We start from the raw sequence: 18,987 nt of genomic DNA, 5'->3' as shown, positions 1-18,987 counted from the left end.
ACCTCCACCACCACCACCACCACCACCATCACCTCCACATCCTCCTCCTTTCTGACTCTGTCTCTTTCTCTCTCTCTCCCTGCTTCATGTGGGCTTCCCATACCCCTGCTTTTTCTAGCTTATCTAAAAGGAGGCATTTGTAGAACAGATATTGGCTGGTTAATTTGAAAGGTTGAAAGGTTACACTTGAAACATTCTTTATTCCTCTCAGCACTTTTTGTATAATTAGGCAATTCAGATGCACCATTTCTGCTGGTGCTGTGTACAAATATCCTGATATCCCATTGATGTTAAATGAGAAAAATACACAATTTTACTCAGTTATGTTTTGACTATAAAAATATTTCTAATTGAAATAAATAAGCCTAGATAGAAAAGTATTAAAATACAACTTTTATAAATGGATGATGCAAAATTTAGGGCAGGAACTGAAGAAATAAATTTAGACATCTTACTTATCAATCTAGCAGTTATCGGTTACCAGTCAATATAACACTGTTTATTCTACTGGGTAGAGAGAGAAATACCTTATCTTGTTTGTTCTGTTTTTAAAGGACCCCTGGCTCCCCAGGGAGGAAGCACAGGCCTGCTCTGAACAGCTTTCAGCTGGTGTGGGACGGCCTCCTAAGCCTCTTTCCTCCTGCTTTGATCTTCTGTCTGACAGAGCCTTCTATGTTAAAACGTATTTAAAGGCTCCATTTACTCTCAGATTCCTTGCTTTCATGTTCTGCGTCCTCTCAGGTTACTGAAAGTACAAAAGAGAATTTTTGTACCCTGACATGTTGCCACTGATTTTCTACAATTCTGTAATTAACTAACTGCCTTTCTTTTATTAGGGATTTTCTCTACTTGACCACCTCTTTAAGTTTTATTTTCATTCTTTTTTTTAAGACAGCCTCCCCCTGCCCTTCTGCCATCTCTCTGGTATCTGCACCTGCATTTGATCAGAACCCTTAGTAATCAGCTCTTACTCATAAGATTAAATAGAAATTCTTCCATACAGGGCTTAAGATGATTTTAAAAGGCTTCCCTATTATAAAACAAAGTTTAAAATCAAAACAATTTAAGTAGAGCATATCAAAGATTTTCAATAGAGGTATAAAGGTATTTCTTCTTAAAATTAAATATTTTTTGAAAGAAGGGGAAAAGAAAATGTTCTGGTCTGGTGTTTTCTGTATGTACCTTAAACCATAGCTGAGAAACTCCCTACTGTGGGAATGACGTGCCCAGTGGACAGAAGATCATCTCCATTTGTATACATTAGTTCCTCTATTTTGGATTCCTTAGCTTTGGACCACTTTCCAGCTGTTAAATTCTCCTCAGAGTGGATGGACCCACGAGCAGTCTTTTACTAGAGCATCCGGAAGCCATTATTGCTAATGCAACATTGAAAAGAATTTTTTACCATATAATTTGTATTATCAGATGCTAAGTGTAAAAAGGTTTAAAATTTAACAGTTTTCTTTAGAGATAATTCAGTTCTGAAAACTGTGGGTTAAAAATTAATGGACTAGCACGTATTACTTCTCCAATGGAGAAAAATTCTGCTTTTTAAAGAAATTCAGAAAAATGTATGGTCTTGAGGAAAAACTAGAAGTACTTTGTCAGTGGATCTAGGTTCTAGCCCTGACTTGCTTCGTGACTCCTGCCTTTGCTGGGCCTCAGCCTCCTCCCTGGGTCCAAGAACAAGGGACAGACCTACCCTCTTTGCCACCCGCTGCTGTTGTGAGTCTTAAGCGGTGGTCCAAGGGCTCTTACTCCTTTCCATGATAGATATTTCCCAGCAATAGGATGTTTATTAGCGTTTTGATGGACAGATAAGTTTTTAAAATGTGGATACCTTCCAATTAGATTTGGGACATATGGTTAACAGGTTTGTTTACTAAATTTGCTTTAAGTCTAAATTAAGCTAATGTTGAAGTGGCTCCCACCAGTGTTCATACATGAGACATTGTGGTGGCTGAGGGAAAACAGCCTGAAAGTGAACGTTAGTCAGACTGAATCAGCACGCAGTAGTCAAGGGGGCGCTGATCTGATTTTTGTCTGTGATGGAAAGGGGAGAGGCACAGGGCAAAGTTCTTCTTTACTCAGTACGAGAGTGAGTGAGCGTCCTGCATTGGAACTGGTCCGTGAACCAGAAGTGGGCCCCGGGCTCACCCACAGCTCCTGATGCCTCATCACAGGCACCCCTTCTCCAGGGTCTTAGATCATATGCACCTGCTGGGCTGGGACTTAACGTGTGGCGCTTCACACCCTGTCTCTGTCAGGCCTGCACCCTGGCGCGGCGGAACGCTGAGGTGTTTCTCAAGTACATCCACAGGAACAACGTCAGCATGCCCAGCGCCGCCAGCCACACCAGAGGACCTGAGCAGCAAGTGAAAGGTCAGTCTGAGCCCCGCTGGCCTCGAGCCACGTCGGCCGCCCAGACCAGCGGCTGTGTACCTGGTCTCCACGCCACCTCAGATTTCCCGGTCCTTCTGCCTGGAGAAGAGAAAGTGTGGTGTGGGATGTATGGGCAGTGGCGAGTCATGGGCAACTTTTTAACATGCATCAAGATTTGGAATGGAAACATGACGATAAAAATTTCCCCAAAGCTTTTCCATTTATCTTAGCATCTAGAGCAGCGCTAACAGAATTAATAGGACAAATATTAATAGAATAAATGGTCTACACAGCTTTACATGCCAGTATCATAGCCACTAGTCACATGTGGCTGTTGAGCATTTGAGATGTGCCTAGTGCAACTAAGGGACTATGACATAATAGCCAAATGTGGCTGACACTGAATAGCACAAGACTGAGGTATCTCACAGCCTGGGAATAAGGCAGGGACTGAGAATCATAAAACCACATTCTAATCCTGTGTTTATTACCTTCTGCCTAAGTTTTTAAAACTTCAGTTTTCTTTTTTAATTATTCTTAAATAATGAATTTATTTTTCACTATAACTTAATAACAGCTGCAAAATAGAGGGAAAGGTTTTCTTATTTAAAAATGAAAGACGATGTCTAGACTCTTGATGCTCAAAATGTGGTCCCCAGACCAGCAGCACTGGCATCACTTGGGAGCTTGCAAGAAACATAATCTCAGGCCCCACTTAAACCTACTGAATCAGAACCTGCATTTTGGCAAGAACTACCCCATCCAACCCCAACCAGGTGATTTTTGTGCACATAAAATTTAATTAAGTGCTGGCCTAGATAATCTCTAATATCTCTCTGAAGTCTATAAAGTCTATAATTGTATGGGGAAAAAGTCAGTAACCTTTAAAATTGCTCATTAGCTGACCACGTTAAGCTTAAATTATTATTGGTGGACTCACATACTCGAGACCTTGCAGAAATTAGCCTTTGAGTGGGTGAAGAATTTAACAAATGTCATCTTGACACAGCAGAGAAATGCAACCCCGGAGACAGAGGCTAGGGAGGGAAGTGACACTGACTTGGAGTGAGGAGTTCGGACAGTCTTGGAGAGCTGCGAGTGGACAATGGGAGGCTCTGATCTTGTTTAGGAAGGGCCTCTCTCCTGCTCAGAGATCCCAGGAGGTGGGAAGATCAGAGGCCACTGGGAAGAATTAAACTTAGGAATCAAAGTTCCCTGCATAGGAGAGGGAAGCAGAATTCCTTTTCCAGATGTGCTGCCTTATTTATGGCTAAGAGGCTGGTATTATGTCACCTTCCCCTTCCTACATATTTTCAAAGCATATGTTCTGATGTCCAAATGCAGGTGGCAGCTTGGGTGAGGCCAGCTGCCTGCTGAGAGTGCACGCCCCAGCTCCTCCCAAGAGAGGTGGCCACCCAGAGAGAGCAGGGTGTGCTACAGCTTCGTGGGGCCTGGACAGGGTTTACCCACAGGAAGCCTTTCAAGAAGGGGCAAAAGTAAAACCTGAGACTCATTAGGATTTTCACCTGAGCTGGGTTGATTCAGCCACCATAGAGGGACCTCAATAAACAAAGCTTGGACTAGGAGGAAAAAAGACTAGAGGAAACATAGGTTCCCACTGTCTGTGCCCAGTTGAAGCCTCCACCTGAGCAGGGACCTATAATCTCTCCTATATCCCTTTCCTTTTGCCTGTTGCCTGGGCCCAAAACCAATGCCACTTATTTTAAGTTTTTGTTACACGGGCAATTATTGCTATATAACGACCACAAAAATTCAGAGGCCAACAACTGTAAGCATTTGTTGTTCAGGTGACTGTGCATTGGCTGGGGACCAGCAGTCTTGGCTGGGCTTAGCAATGTGGTTCTGCTTGAGGCTACAGGTATGGCTGGCTTGGCTCCTTCACTGCAGGTTGGGTTCTTGTCTGCTCTGTGGAATTAATTCTGGGACCTTGCTTGAAGGGACAGCAGTTACCCAGGAGAACTTCTTATAGTGGTGATGGCAGAAGTACAAAGGGCAAGGTCACAAGCACAAGCACACTTCAAACCCCACCTGGGTCCTATCTATTAACAACCCGTGTGACAGAGCAAGTCACATGATGGGGTCCAAGGTCAGGGGTTAATGAGTACCCTTTGTCCCTTTGGGGAGAAATTAAAAAGTTACATGATAAGGGTGAATAATTGGGACCCATAAAAGCTCTCAGCCTAAGAGAGGAGAGACAGATTCTATCCTTAGAGAGTCAGACTTCCATGGGGCATGAAAGGTACACAAAATCAACAAAAAACTTCTAAGTACAAGCACTGCAGTTTGGGTTGGGTCCTATTCATAGAGCACAGTAACTTGTGCTTTCGAGCTCCGGTGACCTAGGAGACCAAAGTGGCTAAGAACTCGGGCTCTGAAGTCAAGCAGCTCCACCCTTTTCTGTCTGAATGACCCTGGGCAAGGTAACCATCTTCTCTAAGCCTCAGTTTCTTCGTCTGTAAAATGGAGATAACAGTAGTACATGCATCATGAGGTGCTGTGAAAATATGCACCTGCCACATAGTGAGCACTTAATAGACATTATTTTTCATAGCATCATTATTGTGTATTTTATTAGTATATAATGCACTTAACAGGAAGCAGAAGAAGACAAACAATACAAAGTAAATTTGATTGCTTCAAGCTTCGAACATACTGTTAAACCCTTAGGAAATCTGTCCACGCAGCTCCTAGAACAACAGGAGAAGTAGTGGGGATGATGACGCGCATAGCGCCTCCCATGGCCCACCGTGGGGCTACCGGCCGACATGCACATCCTCACACTCACTGTCATTAGAGGTAACATGAGGGACAGATTTTAGCTTGTTTTATGATCAGTTCTAAAACAACATGGAAATTTGGGCCTAGAGACATGACTCCGTGGTGACATGATTCCAACACAGCTTCCCTCTGCCCACAATTCGGAAGTGTTAAGATTGAGGTTCTGATGTTAGAGTGCTGAGCGCACGGCCTCTCGTACAGGGCAGAGAGTGTGGTCTGTGATGTGGGTCATCCATGCAGTCATCCCAGTCCTCAGCCCTCTGCTCCCTCCCTCCCTCTCTGAGAACCCCTCAGGAATGCCTGGGATCCCTGTCAGGTCCTTTCGCTCTCCGAGGCTACAGTTGAATTAGTTATTATTTTGGGAACCTACACTTCCCGAGGTCTCTTACCATCAAGGACTAGCTTTGGTGTGAAGAGAATCAGGGTCACTTTTAAGTCACCCTGGGGACATCCTCTTCCCCCTTTATTGATGGAACCTCATCACCAGGTCCTCTTCCCAGACCTCCTGATCGTCTCTCCCCTGGGAAATTCTCTCTGGACTGAGCGATTGCTCCCTTGCTTCTGGTGCCTGGATTAGTCCTGTGGGGAGGCTTGAAGGTCACAGTTATCTGGCACCTGGGATGTGGGGCTGAAGCGGTTGGTCAGATTTGTTCAGGGCCTTCCTGTGACCAGTGCCCGTCTCTGCCCTGCAGCCATCTTGAGTGAGCTCTTACAGAGGGAGAATCGTGTCCTGCACTTCTGGACCTTGAAGAAGCGGCGGTTAGACCAGTGCCAGCAATACGTGGTGTTTGAGAGAAGCGCTAAGCAGGTATGTTCAGAGCTTTCCCTACTTCGCCTCAGTTCTGGGGGCCATGCAGAGGCCCAGGTGACCAAGACTGGGGCAGTCCAGAAGAGGGTCAGAGCAGAGGCGGAGTAGAGATGGGAGGTGGGGATGAGGAGAGGGAAAAACAGGCTGTCACTGACCAGGCATTCAGCCTTCACCAAGCACTCTCTTCAGAGTTTGGTACCAGGAGTTGGGAGAAGATGCTGGGGGCAGATTGTTACTAACTCATGGGTGATACTGGGCCTGGCCTCGAAGATTCCCCATTAATGAACAAGACACTCTCTTTGCTGGTGGGATGTTCCAGGTCTAACAAGGGAGGGCTCATTCATAACATTAACTTCCAGACTAAGTACTGATGGAATCATGCCAGCATTTCCCAGATCCATCATGTTGTCCCAAATCACAAACCTTCACATCAGACCATTAGCATGTTTTCCTGCTAACAGCTGGCTTTCAGGGGCACTGAGTGGATTGTTTCCTCCCACAGGCGCTAGACTGGATCCAAGAAACAGGTGAATATTACCTCTCAACACATACCTCCACTGGAGAGACCACAGAGGAAACTCAGGAACTGCTGAAAGAATATGGGGAATTCAGGGTGCCTGCCAAGGTAGGAAGCATCCCAGAGCCTTCCCCACATCCACACAGCACTGCCCGGGCTGGTCAGTCTCACATTGTGGAAGGGAGAACAGCCTCTATATGCAGAAGGGCTTGACCACAGAGGCATGGGGGGAAGCACAGGTAGGATCATCTCCTTGGAAACCTCAACATCCAAAGAGCTGCAGCTGCTGGGCAGAGGCTCTGCAGGCAGGAAATCAGCTCCTGCATGCTGTGCTTCCAAACAGTGCTCATCTTCGTGCTTCACACTCTGGAATCTGCTGTGTTCTCTCAGACCAAATATGGCGAGGGAACGCATTTGTGTGAAATGCACATTGCTTGTGGGAAGATCTGCACCCAGCCGTGGATTCTTGGCATTTGAATGGCTTAGGACATCCACCTTATGGGAAGGGCCAGTGGCCATGGGTGGGTTCACAAGGCAGGTGAGTTTAGTTCTGGAGCTGATGACTTCCATCTGGCCTCAGCCCTGCAGATGAGCCAGGCTGGGGTCTCTGGGGAGCAAAACACGCACTGGTGCACATACCACACACCCTCACGCCCCTGTTCACACTGAGGGGGACAATGCTGTCATGGGAGGAAATCTCCTTTTCATCTGTTCTCACAGCCAGGATTTGATCTGAGGATGCTTGGATTTGAATGAAATCTGATCTGTCTCAGTTCCCTCTTTGTAGCATCCTTGTCCCTCATGCTGGGCTCCCAGCCACAGAGGACCTTTCTTGGCATCACTGCCACGCATGACAGATGCTCTTCCCAGGGGGAGATCTGCTTTTGTGGGAATACCTGTCTTACCCAGAGATCCTCAGACACTACAGCAATAGTCCCTCTAATTTGCTGCAACAAAATTAGGCCTTTAGCCTCATTCCAGAGCTAGTATTTCAGAAGTGCTTATCCACTTTGTAACTCCTACACTGTGAAGTCCTGGTAGTGGGGAACCTTCCCTGCATGCTCGCGAGCTTTTGGACCTCTTCACGCAATGTGAGAAGCTGTCAGTGCAGATAAGAGACCCATCTCACTACCAGCTAGAGCAAACAGCACTAGGAAGGTGGCAGATGCACAGAACCCTTTCCAAATCCAAGTGAAAATGGTTTTGAATCACCCACTTTGCATCTCTCTTTCCCTCTCCAATTAATGTCAACAATGACCCATGCATAGGCTGAATGGAATCAGGCCCACTGGTGTTCCTACTCACAAAGGATGGATCACAGCAGATACCCAGAGCTTCCTAGGATCAGACTCTGCCCTAACCAAAGAGGAAATGTGGAGAATCATTTAGTCAGTTTAACTTATCCTTCCTTTGCAATTCATCCATCCTCTTCCTGTCTTTCTCTTTTCTACTCACATTCTTACCACCATAATTGGGTTCCATGCTTTTCCCTTTCCTTCCTTCCAATCCTTCCTGCCCTTCACTGGTGTTCATCTTTAAGACACTCCTTTGGGCTATGACCACCTAGCTCAAGAACTTTAATGATTCTCCGGTGCCTTCAGGCTGACACTCAACAACTTCTACAACTGTGCCACCTTCCTGCCCCAGCTGTGTCTTCAGTTATTTGTTTGTGCAAATTTTATGCCCTCTGAGGGATCCAACATTTCCTTTCTTGTCTCTGTACCATTTCTTTTTCTCTGCCTAGAATACCCATCCCTTCCCTCTAGTTTTTACCTTTTAAAAAGATCCCACCTTTCTACCTCAGTGGCTCCTCCTGTGTGATCCTGCATACCTGCCAGGGTACCATCTGGCCTGGCTCTGTGCTGCAGCTGTGGTCGGTATAACCCTCAAGGCACCAGGCATGGACTGTCCTGTTCTCCCAGTGATCTCTGTGCAGTGTTGTCCCACAAGGACAAGAACTATGCTTTATTCACTTACCTAACAGTATCTTTTGCATTGAAGGGAGATTACAGATATTTGGGAACATAGGGGAAATAAGTTGTGGTAGGTTTCAACAACACTTCCTCCCCAAATCTCTTCTTAGTATGATTCTTTTCCTTTGGCTCTCTGTCTGTTCTCTCTCCCTCTTAACTATTTCTGTTAATGGGATGTCTGTCATCCTCCCAGCTATCATATCCAAGTCTCAAGGCTATTTGTTATGAGAATATCTACAAGATAACAAACCCAGCTGGAGAGTTTCTGATGAAAAGCAATAACCTCGTGCCTCACCCAGTCCCACTTCCTCGAAGCAAATCTTTCTTAGCCAGCCATCTTTGGTTTTAGTCTTATGACCAATAAAGTGAATTTGAAATGAAAACCAAATTGACCTTAAACCATAAGACAGTAAGTATGGTGGACCTTATGAATGAGCAAGGCAATAAAGTATACTGAGTATATTAAAGTATTATACTCTGCTCCAAAGAAGTAGATCAAGTAGAAGAAACACTGAATATAAAAAGGTACTTTCTATATAGCAATGCACAAATGTAAGAATAAAAATGATAATACCTGAGGGTGGAATGGTTGGGTCATGTGCTGACTCTGTATTAACTTTCTGAGGAAATGCCAAACGGTTTCCCAAGGTGTGTACCCCATTTTACATTCCCCCTGCAGTGTATCAGAGTTCTGACTTCTCCACATCCTCTCCAGCGCGGGCTATCAGCTGTCTTTTTATATAGCCATGCTAGAGGGTGTTAAGTCGTATCTCACCGTGGTTTTTATTTACATTTCTCAGTGAGAGATGATGTTGAGAAAACACTTTTTTAAACTGATTATTTTCTCTCTGAAATTGAAAGAAGCTCTGATATAAATGGACTAAATACTTCTTAACAAAAGAGAATTAGGTGGTAATGAAAGTGACTGGAGCCTTAGCTGAACTAAATTATGTCTTGGAATTCAGATAGCCAGCAAAAGGGAACCCTGGGCTTGTCAGAGACACACTTTCTATGAGAAAAGTAGAGTCTAAGCAGTTCAGATAAAAGATGGACGTGTTTCTGTTTCTGTAGCTCCTGTGTGGTGGACATTTTTGAAAAGTTTACTTTTTCATGCTTGTATATTGACAAACTCTCTCCTGTGTGGAATGTATATGAAGATACATCTCAAGAAACTGTTCACTCACACAGGGAGCTCAATAAGTTATACCTAAAAAGAATGTGTCAGTACATACAAGGGTCATATCGGCAATGCAAGGCCAATTGGAAGATTATAATGAGATTATAAGAATAATATCAAAAAGGCTAAATTTTAAAGACTTAATGAGATATCCTGAAGACACCAGAAGGGCTTTTTACAAACTGCATTCAGAGTAAGGTTCTCTGATTAGAGGAAGATGGTGTCATATTTACTGATCGAAGGAAGGAGGAGAAAGAAAAAGAAAAACAGAACTACTGAACTTGTATTTATCACCTCTGTCTTTCCCAGCAGATACCATAGAAGTCAAAATGAAAGGGCAAAATACACATTAGGGGACACAAGAAGCCCAAGATAAGTGAGATGTCAGCTCCAAATTTCCAGGCCCAAATGAATTATACCCTCCCTTTGCCCACAAGTTTGTGTCCATACTTCTGAATCTAACACACAAGCACGTCTGACCCCCCTTTATCTGTCTATATAAGTCACTCTTCCTGGTGGCAAGACTTGAGTTTCAAACTGGCTCAGGTTACGGAGGGGAAAAGCTATTGTATGGCTGTATGTGGGAATAAAGAAGACAGAAGGTATGCGGTAGGACCTCTCAGGAGCCCAGAAAAAGCTGAGTGACTCAGCCTCACAGGAAGAACAAGACATGTGGCATGGTCTCACCTCTGGAGTTGAGAACTGGGATGTCGCCCGGGACCAAGGGCAGTTCCAGCAGCCGCGTCACCTGGTCAGCTCATCGGAGGGGATCAGGGATACACGACCACCACCCATGACTTAGCTTCCCTTCTTCCCTAGCTTTGATGTTTCAGGATATAGTTTCCTCTGATAGGGCTGCTCTGGTAGGACTGCTGCCACCAATTGGCTTTTATAAAACTCCATCTCCTGTTCAAGTCTCCTTACCAAGAGCAGAGAATAAATATGTATTTCCAAGTCTTTTCTATAAAGCTGGATTTCTTGATTATAGCTACAAAGGTTTACCTCTGTTTTAAGTAAATAACAAACCTAAGAAAAATTGTTTTCAGAGAGGGAAAAAAGCCCTAAATGCGCTAAGATCGAAGTCCTTGGAACACCAGATATCTTTTATTAACCAATTCCCAATGCTATTATTCTTTGCCTTTTTGTGGTTAGGGAGGTGTTTCTCCTGTCCTCACACCCACCTTCTTTCCTTCACACCAAAGCTCCTTGCCTCCCAGCCCTGGGTACCAGCCCACTGTCCTGAGAGAGGAGAGGCTGAGATGTGTTGAGTGAGTTGCTGGAGAGCTAGAGCCCTGGCCGTGTGTCAGGTCAAGTCCTCTCCACTTGCCTCCCGTCAGAAAGCGCTCACATTCTTTGAGAGGATTAATCTCTCATGAGAGGGGCTGTAGATGAGCCTGGAAAGGTGAGGCATAAAGAAAGAGAGGCTCTTCTGTCTTTTCTACTGTTGCTCCGGTGATTTTTCTGCCTCAGATTCCCTCACTTATGCAGATTGTAGCATGATCCAAACCTTGGACCTACCTTCCCCTCATTCCAAAAGATAAAAGATTACTTCTTGGAATATTATTTAAATATTCTTTCCTTTCTCTTAAATTAAATCTATCAGGCTTTCTTGATAGGTTTTAGAGTTTCAAAACCCAAACTTAAGATGAAAGATGAGCAAGCGTTTGCTTGTTGGGACAACCTCTCCAGTTTAATATCTCACCCAGCGTGCGTCCTGCCTCCCCCCTGAGACCTTTCCTGCCCCTGTCAGCCCACCTTCGTTTTTTTCCGGTTTTAAAATTCTTGCGATGTTAACTATACATACTTCTCATTCCAATATTCAGTTACACAATGCCCTGAGTTATTTAACCACTCTGTGTGAAAATCTTGTCTCTATGGAGGTATAGACTGTCTGCAGAAAATGAAGACCTCTTTTTCTTCTTTTGTTTACCCCCCAAGGCTGTCCCCACATCTCTCTGCACAGTGCTGTAGACAGAGTAGGTGTTAAAGACACTCTTGTTAGAAATTAAACTAACCCAATAAATGTCAGGGCTCCACTCCATTAGCCCTGTAATGGATGCTAACTTCGTTAAGTCTCTCTCTCCCACTCTCCCTCTCCCTCCTCCCCACCTCTCTTTCTCTCTCTCTCATAGTAACTAAAGACAATATCTTGGTGGTGAAAGGAACAGACTTTACCCTTAAATCTGGTAGTTGGGTTTTTTTAGATCCTGGCATGCTAACTCACTGATGTCTAGAAAACCTGCTTCAGACCAGGACAGTGCAGGGAGAGAATGAGGAACTGTGGACCACAGGCAGACAGGCGCTATCACTTACAGGTTGTATGAAGTTGGACAAGCCCTAAGTCTCTAAGCCTCAGCGTTTTTCATCTGTGGTTCAGAGAGACCCCTCACCACCTCCCTCCACCTGCCTCCTAGGGATGCTTTAAGATTCAAATGGGGCTCGGATGTGACATGAACATACTCTGTAAACTGATAAAGTAATATATTATTGTAAGAGGTTCTTACATCAATAGTCATACTGGCTAATACTTATTGCTTACTGAGTTCTTACTGTAAGCACCGTGTTCCAGACACACTCTACGTTGTCTGCTCTGGTAATGCTCATATCAACCCTACAATGTAGGTACTATTATGATCCCTATTTTTCAGATAAAGGAACTGGGGCACAGAGGGCTTAAGTAGTTTGCTCAGGATGTCCCAGCCAGTTAGTGACAGCACTGGGATATAAACCCAGGCAGTCTGGCTCTGAGGTATCTCTGGCTGCTGTGAGGAAGGAAAGAGGGGTGGGGTGAAGGGCCATGAGAGTAAATGTAATCTAGTAACTTACAACTATCTTTTGGGGCAGCAAACAAAGGAGAAGGTGAAGCTTCTGATTCAGCTGGCCGATAGCTTTGTGGAAAAGGGCCACATTCACGCTACGGAGATCAGGAAATGGGTGACCACGGTGGACAAGCATTACAGAGACTTCTCCTTGCGGATGGGGAAGTACCGGTACTCCCTGGAGAAAGCCCTAGGAGTCAACACAGAGGTAGGTGTGGGGGTTGCCCAGCTGGGACATCCTCCCTTCCCACCTCCCTCAGTACTGCTGCTCATCGCCATGGAGAGAAGCTGGGTTTGCAGAGGAATCTTCCCAGCTGTTGACCCCTAGAGCACTTGCCTTGTGTGGTTTTTCCCGTGGAGGGGCTGGATCTTACTGAGTCATTGGCCTCCGGCTCTCCATGACTGGTGCTATATATGTATATTGCAAAATTGGCTGGCCAGGGATGGGGCTATGGCTACAGAACTGAGTTTTTCTTTATGTAGAGTTAACTGTTGACTTTGAGGATTAAACCCTTTATCTTGGCTTCATCAGAACAGTCTTGCATCCAATTATGTTAATCAGCAAATGATTAGAGTCCCCAGTATGTATAATGGTGCTCTTTCAAGAATAAGGGATGTAATTTGTGTAAAGTCTATTTGACATTTCAACTGAAAAGAAGTACTATTTGCCAGGAAGCAAGGGAAGACTGACTTTTAATCTCTTCTTTATAATAGGGGTCAGTAACCCATGAATTAAGAACTAAATATAGGCTGGAAATTTAATCCTAGGATTTCTAATTCTTTAATTTAAATAGGCTCATACTCTGAAGCAGGGCAGACTAGAGAGTAGAGTGGTCAAACCACTACAATTGGGGGAATTAACGTTTCCCCAAGGCTTTAGCCTGTGAGACTTTTTTCCTAGAGGTTTTTATCCTATATAAATACCAAACAGTGTTGAAATAAGTAGGGAAGGGTAATTAGAAAATTCAGTAATTGTTCTATCATTTAGCTTTCTATTTCCAAAAGAAGTTGCTTGTTTTAATAAAAATATTTACTTTTATTTTTTCCCTTGGCAAATGAAAGTTTTCTTGTCTTTATATATCTGTTTCATAGCTGTTTTAACTGTTACTAAGCAATCTTGGACTAATTTAGATGTGTGTGTGTGTTTGTGTGTGTGTGTGTGTTTGTAGATACAATCAAGATCGAAATCCTTTGGGAAATATGACACTAATTATCAAATATGTTTGTATTTTTTTTTCTTTGTTGTGGGTATTAGCCCTAAGCATTTGACCTGAGCATTTCATACTTTTCTTATTTGAAAAAAAAATTATCCCCTGAAGAAGAGTGGGTGGCAGTTAGTGGGATTCCCTGTTTTCTCATACTTCTCCATTATATCTTTCTGTTTTTCCCCTCCACCACCTCCCCCAACTCTGGTGAGTTGCTTTCCCTGAGCATCTCCAAGGTGACCTCTGCAATCTCTCTGTGTAGGATAACAAGGACCTGGAGCTGGACATCATCCCAGCAAGCCTTTCAGATCGTGAGGTCAAGCTCCGGGACGCCAACCACGAGGTCAATGAAGAGAAGCGGAAGTCAGCCCGGAAGAAAGAGTATGTCTTGGGGGCGGGGAGGGCATCTCCTCCCAACTGGCAGGCTCTTCTGACTGTGCTTGGCTTTCAGTGCCTCCCATCCCTTTAGTCAGCTTGCTGTGTCCTCGTGACCACCTACAGAGGTTGGAATGGACAGACGTGATGCTCCCACCCACATTTCACACTAGCCAAGGACTGTTAGGGCAAATGATGAACCATGTCAATGTCACAAACCATGTCTTGATCACTCTGCTTTCTTTATATTGGTGTTGCAAACTCACACATATCTAAGGATATGCAAGGGCTTTATGAAGAATATTTTGATAGATTCCTTTTGAATACTGCTGGGAAAAAAATAGTGTATCCTAAGATTAAGAAGTCCTCTGTAGTTGACTTTATCAAAACGAAGTAGGACCACAGGTCCCTTGGAGCTGAAGAAATTGAAGTTGGTCTGTGAAGTCAGAGCTAGTGTTTCATCTGGGAGGTGTATTAGTTTGTTAGCGCTGATACAACAGACTCTGACAAGCTGGGTGGCTTAAACGACAGAAATGTATTATCTCACAGACCTGGAGGCTGGAAGTCTGAAATCAAGGTGATGGCAGGGTTGGTTCCCTCTGAGGGCTGGGGGGGCAGGCTCTGTTCCAGGCCTTTCTCCTTGCCTTACAGATGGCTGTCTTCTTGTTCACATGTCTTTCTCCCTGAATATATGCCTGTGTCCAGATTCCACCCCCTACCCTTTAAGGACACCAGTCATTTTGGAATGGGGGCCCGCCCTCCTCCAGAATGACCTCCTCTTAACTGACTGCATCTGTAATGACTCTATTTCTAAATAAGGTCATATCTGAGGTACTGAGGGTTGGGATACAACATATGCATTTTAGGGGAGACACAGTTCAACTCATGACAGGGAGGGGAATGAGGAGATGACACTAGGCCGGATCTCCCTTCCAGGCTCTCTCCGCGACACCAAATAGCCAGAAGATGGTAAGGGGTGGGTAGAAAATAAAACAAAATGGGGTCGAGGGTACTAGAGCTAAATTACAAAGAAAAACAGGCAAAATTGCAGAAAGCAGATGAAGAAAAGGGAGAAGAAGGTAGAAGCATGCCACAACCCTAGGCAGTAAAATCAAAGACGACTTTGCAAAGCGTGTGGGATTACGTTCCTTCTGATCTTCCTTCTCTCCTTGTTTACCAAGCACTTACAGTGTCCTGGAAACTTTGCTTACAGGATCTTGTTTAATCCTTGCAGCAGCCCTGTGTGATCAGCTGTTTTATAAGTAAGGAGTCTGGGGCTTGGAGAAGCAAGTCCTACTTCTAGTAAACAGCAGTCGTAATTCAATTCCTATTTGTCTGACTTCAAAGCTCTTGCATTTTCCTCTCTGCCAATGGAGTAAGAATAGTAAGAGAGTGGCTCATTAACTCCTGCAAAAGGGATTTTTTTTAATTAATACTTTAATTTTAATAGAAAGGCCCCTGCTAAAACCAGGTATTGCTTTAAGGAAAATCCCACCAAGATAAAGGTTCAGGAAAAGATGCTGCTCGTTTTAATTTTTCTTATGAAATTTCTAACAGGACACCCTTTGGGGACAATCTTTCTCAAAAATGTTCATGTAATGAAGCGCCTTGGAAATAGGAATTCTCGTTATGAAGTACAATGAAAACTTGACATAGAAAGCCTAAGATAAATGTATAAATATATACTTTGTGCTAAATTAGAGATTATTGCATATCACATGCCAGCTAGGAAGCACCTTTTCTAATACAAATTTGTGAAAAAAAGAAAACAGAAATGAAAATGTAGGTACACTGTGATGAAGCCACGCGTCATTAGTTTAACACCCTCTAAGTACCTTGTGTTGTTTAGGGGCCCAAGGAGGAGGGAGCCCTCTTCTTGCACATGCACAGCACAGGCTCCTCTTTATGGGAGGCTGAAGAGCAGTCACTTGGCCTTGTTAGCGTGTGCTGACACACGCTCAATTTCATGCACAGCAGTTTGTGCAGTTTGTGATAAAAAATAGCCCCATTCAAAGCCAGAGGTCGGCGCACTATGGCCTACAGGCCAGATCTGGCCCACTACCTGTTTTATGTAGTCTTTAAGCTAAAAATTATTTTTTAAATATTTTTAAGGAGTTGAAAAATATCAAAAGAAGAAGATTTTGTGACGTGAAAATTATCTAAAGTTATTTTCTATCCATAAACAGTTCTATTGGCCACACTGTTTTTTTAAACATATTGTCCGTGGCTCCCTCCACACACAACAGCAAAGCTGGGTGGTCGTGACAGAGAATGAATGGCCCACAAGTGTCTACTGTCTGACTCTTTACAGAAAAAACTTTGCTAATCCCCCGTCTCGGTGGTGGTGTCTTGCTTGGCCATCTGTTTCTGGCTTTGAAACCTGGTTTACCCTACAGTACCGTGAACTGTTTTGGTTTAATAAGTCAGCAGTTCTGCTGAACAGGAATGATCATTCTGGGAGCTGTAAGAGAAATGTGGGGACCTGAGATTCAAGCTGTCTAGTTGGTGGAAATGAGTGTGAGCAATGCTGCAAACTTGTGCCCCCATGCACACAAGCACACATGTGCCAGCAGAGAGTCACAACATGGTGGAACCGGGGTGGAGAAGGGGGAGAGCATGGAACCACTGAGCACAGACATGCTGAAGGGATACAGAGCAAATGATCAGAGACAGGGACTTGGAGGATAATACTCAGCAAGGAGTTGTGAGAAAGGAAGAAAGGTATATTGGTAAAGTAGAAAGATAGAGCGTCCAGGATGTCATGAATACTGGGAGCAGGGGGCTGTGAAGTTTGAAGGAAGGGAGATAGTACCTCTCTAACCGAAAAAGCCCATTGGTTCCTTCTAGATTCATCATGGCGGAGCTGCTCCAGACAGAGAAGGCTTACGTGAGGGACTTACACGAGTGCTTAGAGGTAAGTTTTACAGTAATCAGTCCTCAGCTGTGTTAGAAAACGATGTGCTTGCCACATCAAGTCCTGGAGAGGAGCTCAGTCCTCTCTGTCTTCTCCCAGAGCCTGGAGAATAAAAAGCCAACCAGAGGACATCTTTTTCCTAGAGTCAGTAATAATTGCATGGGAGTTTAAAGTGCTTTGGAAAAGAAAACTTTTCTCAGACTGGAACTAGACTCAGCAAAGAAAAGCATGTAAGACACTTGAATTCAAAATAAAAACCATGACACAGTCAGTGAACTTAAGTGGAGTCTGAAAGTCTGCATCCTCCCCCGACACACACATTTAATAGATGAAAAGGGTGTGGAGTTGTGCTCTTGCTGAAGTCCAGGATGGGAGTTTCCCCAGCAGCAGTTCAAGATGATGGGGCATTCAGGTTTTCCCCTTCCCCTTCTGCTCACTTACCATCGCACTTTTTACTCTCTGTATGTGTCCCCAGTCCGAGCCTTACCCCACAGGGTTGAAGCCCTGTTTGCTTCATGTGTGTTTCTGGGGCAGTGCTTGCCAGTGATGGGACTGTCGCTGTCTTACAGACCTACCTGTGGGAAATGACCAGTGGTGTGGAGGAGATCCCCGCTGGGATCCTTAATAAGGAGCATATCATCTTTGGCAACATCCAGGAGATCTACGATTTTCATAACAAGTAGGTTGGTGGAGGGTTTCAGTGGAGCACTCTTAGGGCCAAAAGTACCCAACAACACAGCTGCCCCACTAGTGGACCAAAGCTGGTTGGGAAGGCTCTCCCGGTCAGGTGTTGCTGGTTACATTTTCTAAGTCACTTGCTGTCAGACTTCTTTCTCACCCACCCTTCTTTCTCCACAGTAGTCCTAAATTCCTAGTGAAGGGTGAAGTCATGTATTCAGCAGTGTCCCTCCCCTGATCTCCTAAGGGACCTAACATCTTTATACCCAATCAGAATGATAGCCAGGCTTTGAGGAAATAAAAGTAGCTTTTCCTCGTTGGAACTGTGGGGAATTCTGACAATAGAATTCATCCGAGGCTAACCGTTCCACCCTGTGGGCCTTAGGTTTCAAATTCCATTGAAGTTTTCTTTCAACCTATTTCCTCCATCCCCAACTACCTGATCATCCTCACCCTCAAGCAAAACAGCTACAGAGAGAGAGAGAGAGAATCAAAATACCTCATGGAACATATTTTTTGACAGCTTATAGGCTAGAGCATCCATCGACCCTGTATGTTTTGTTGAAATAAGTAGAATCATAAAGCCCTAAAACCTCACAACTCATTTCTTTCCAGCCCCTAACTTGATTTAAGTATCTTTCTACAGCATGTTAAACAACATATTCCGTCGTTAACAAAGGGTCAGCCAGAACATTGGTTGGTTAGTTATATAACCAGCTAATGGTACTCAGTTTCCAAAGTACAAAGAGAGGGAACCTCAAGACACAAGACATAACGTTGACATACAGCAGTCACCCCGCACTGTGCAGTGGCGCTTTCTGCAGGGAGGGAAATGGTCCACATCTGTGCTGTGCTCTACAGGAGCTGCTGGTCATGTGCAGCTGTTGGACACTTGAAGTGTGACTAGTGCTACTGAGAACTGAATTTTTGACTTTATTTAATGTAGATGGCAAGTGGCTGCCATGTCGGACAGCCCAGCTCTAGAAAATGAGACGTCAGCGTGGCCCTTTGCTAAGAATGACCAAGAGGCAAGTAAGAGTGGGTATAAAAGTATCTTGAGTTCTGAAAGGTCTGAATAAGGGGTGGAGAGTCACTCCTTTCTTATCAACTCCTGATAATTAATCCCCTGGAATGTCATCAGATGGCATTAGTGTAAAGGGAACAGAATACATAGTTCCCATGACATATTAACCTTGTCAGATTATGAAGGCCTAGGGTGAAAATACCTTCTGACTCTCTGGAGTACTTAATCAAAGTTCCCAGTCTTTCTTTTTTTAATCCAAATTTTAACACTTTCCATATGGTGTGTCTAGAAATCTCCAGACATAGAAATATTCTTT

General features: G+C 44.3%; 1 protein-coding gene across 18 annotated transcripts in view; it reads left to right on the top strand.

The window, feature by feature from the left end:
* The window catches only part of KALRN (kalirin RhoGEF kinase), a 608,090-nt gene that overhangs the window by 364,985 nt on the left and 224,118 nt on the right, over positions 1-18,987 (top strand). For all 18 annotated transcript variants that reach the window (XM_064494426.1, XM_064494420.1, XM_064494419.1 and 15 more), the window contains exons 19-25: positions 2,268-2,382; positions 5,874-5,989; positions 6,492-6,614; positions 12,501-12,683; positions 13,943-14,061; positions 16,903-16,969; positions 17,539-17,648. In XM_064494426.1, the coding sequence (XP_064350496.1) occupies positions 2,268-2,382; positions 5,874-5,989; positions 6,492-6,614; positions 12,501-12,683; positions 13,943-14,061; positions 16,903-16,969; positions 17,539-17,648 (833 nt within the window). The remainder of the gene's footprint in view (positions 1-2,267; positions 2,383-5,873; positions 5,990-6,491; positions 6,615-12,500; positions 12,684-13,942; positions 14,062-16,902; positions 16,970-17,538; positions 17,649-18,987) is intronic.

Source organism: Camelus dromedarius, chromosome 2, assembly GCF_036321535.1.
Source record: "Camelus dromedarius isolate mCamDro1 chromosome 2, mCamDro1.pat, whole genome shotgun sequence".
Classification (NCBI taxonomy): Eukaryota; Metazoa; Chordata; class Mammalia; order Artiodactyla; family Camelidae; genus Camelus; species Camelus dromedarius.
This window is presented reverse-complemented; position numbering and strand designations above follow the sequence as displayed.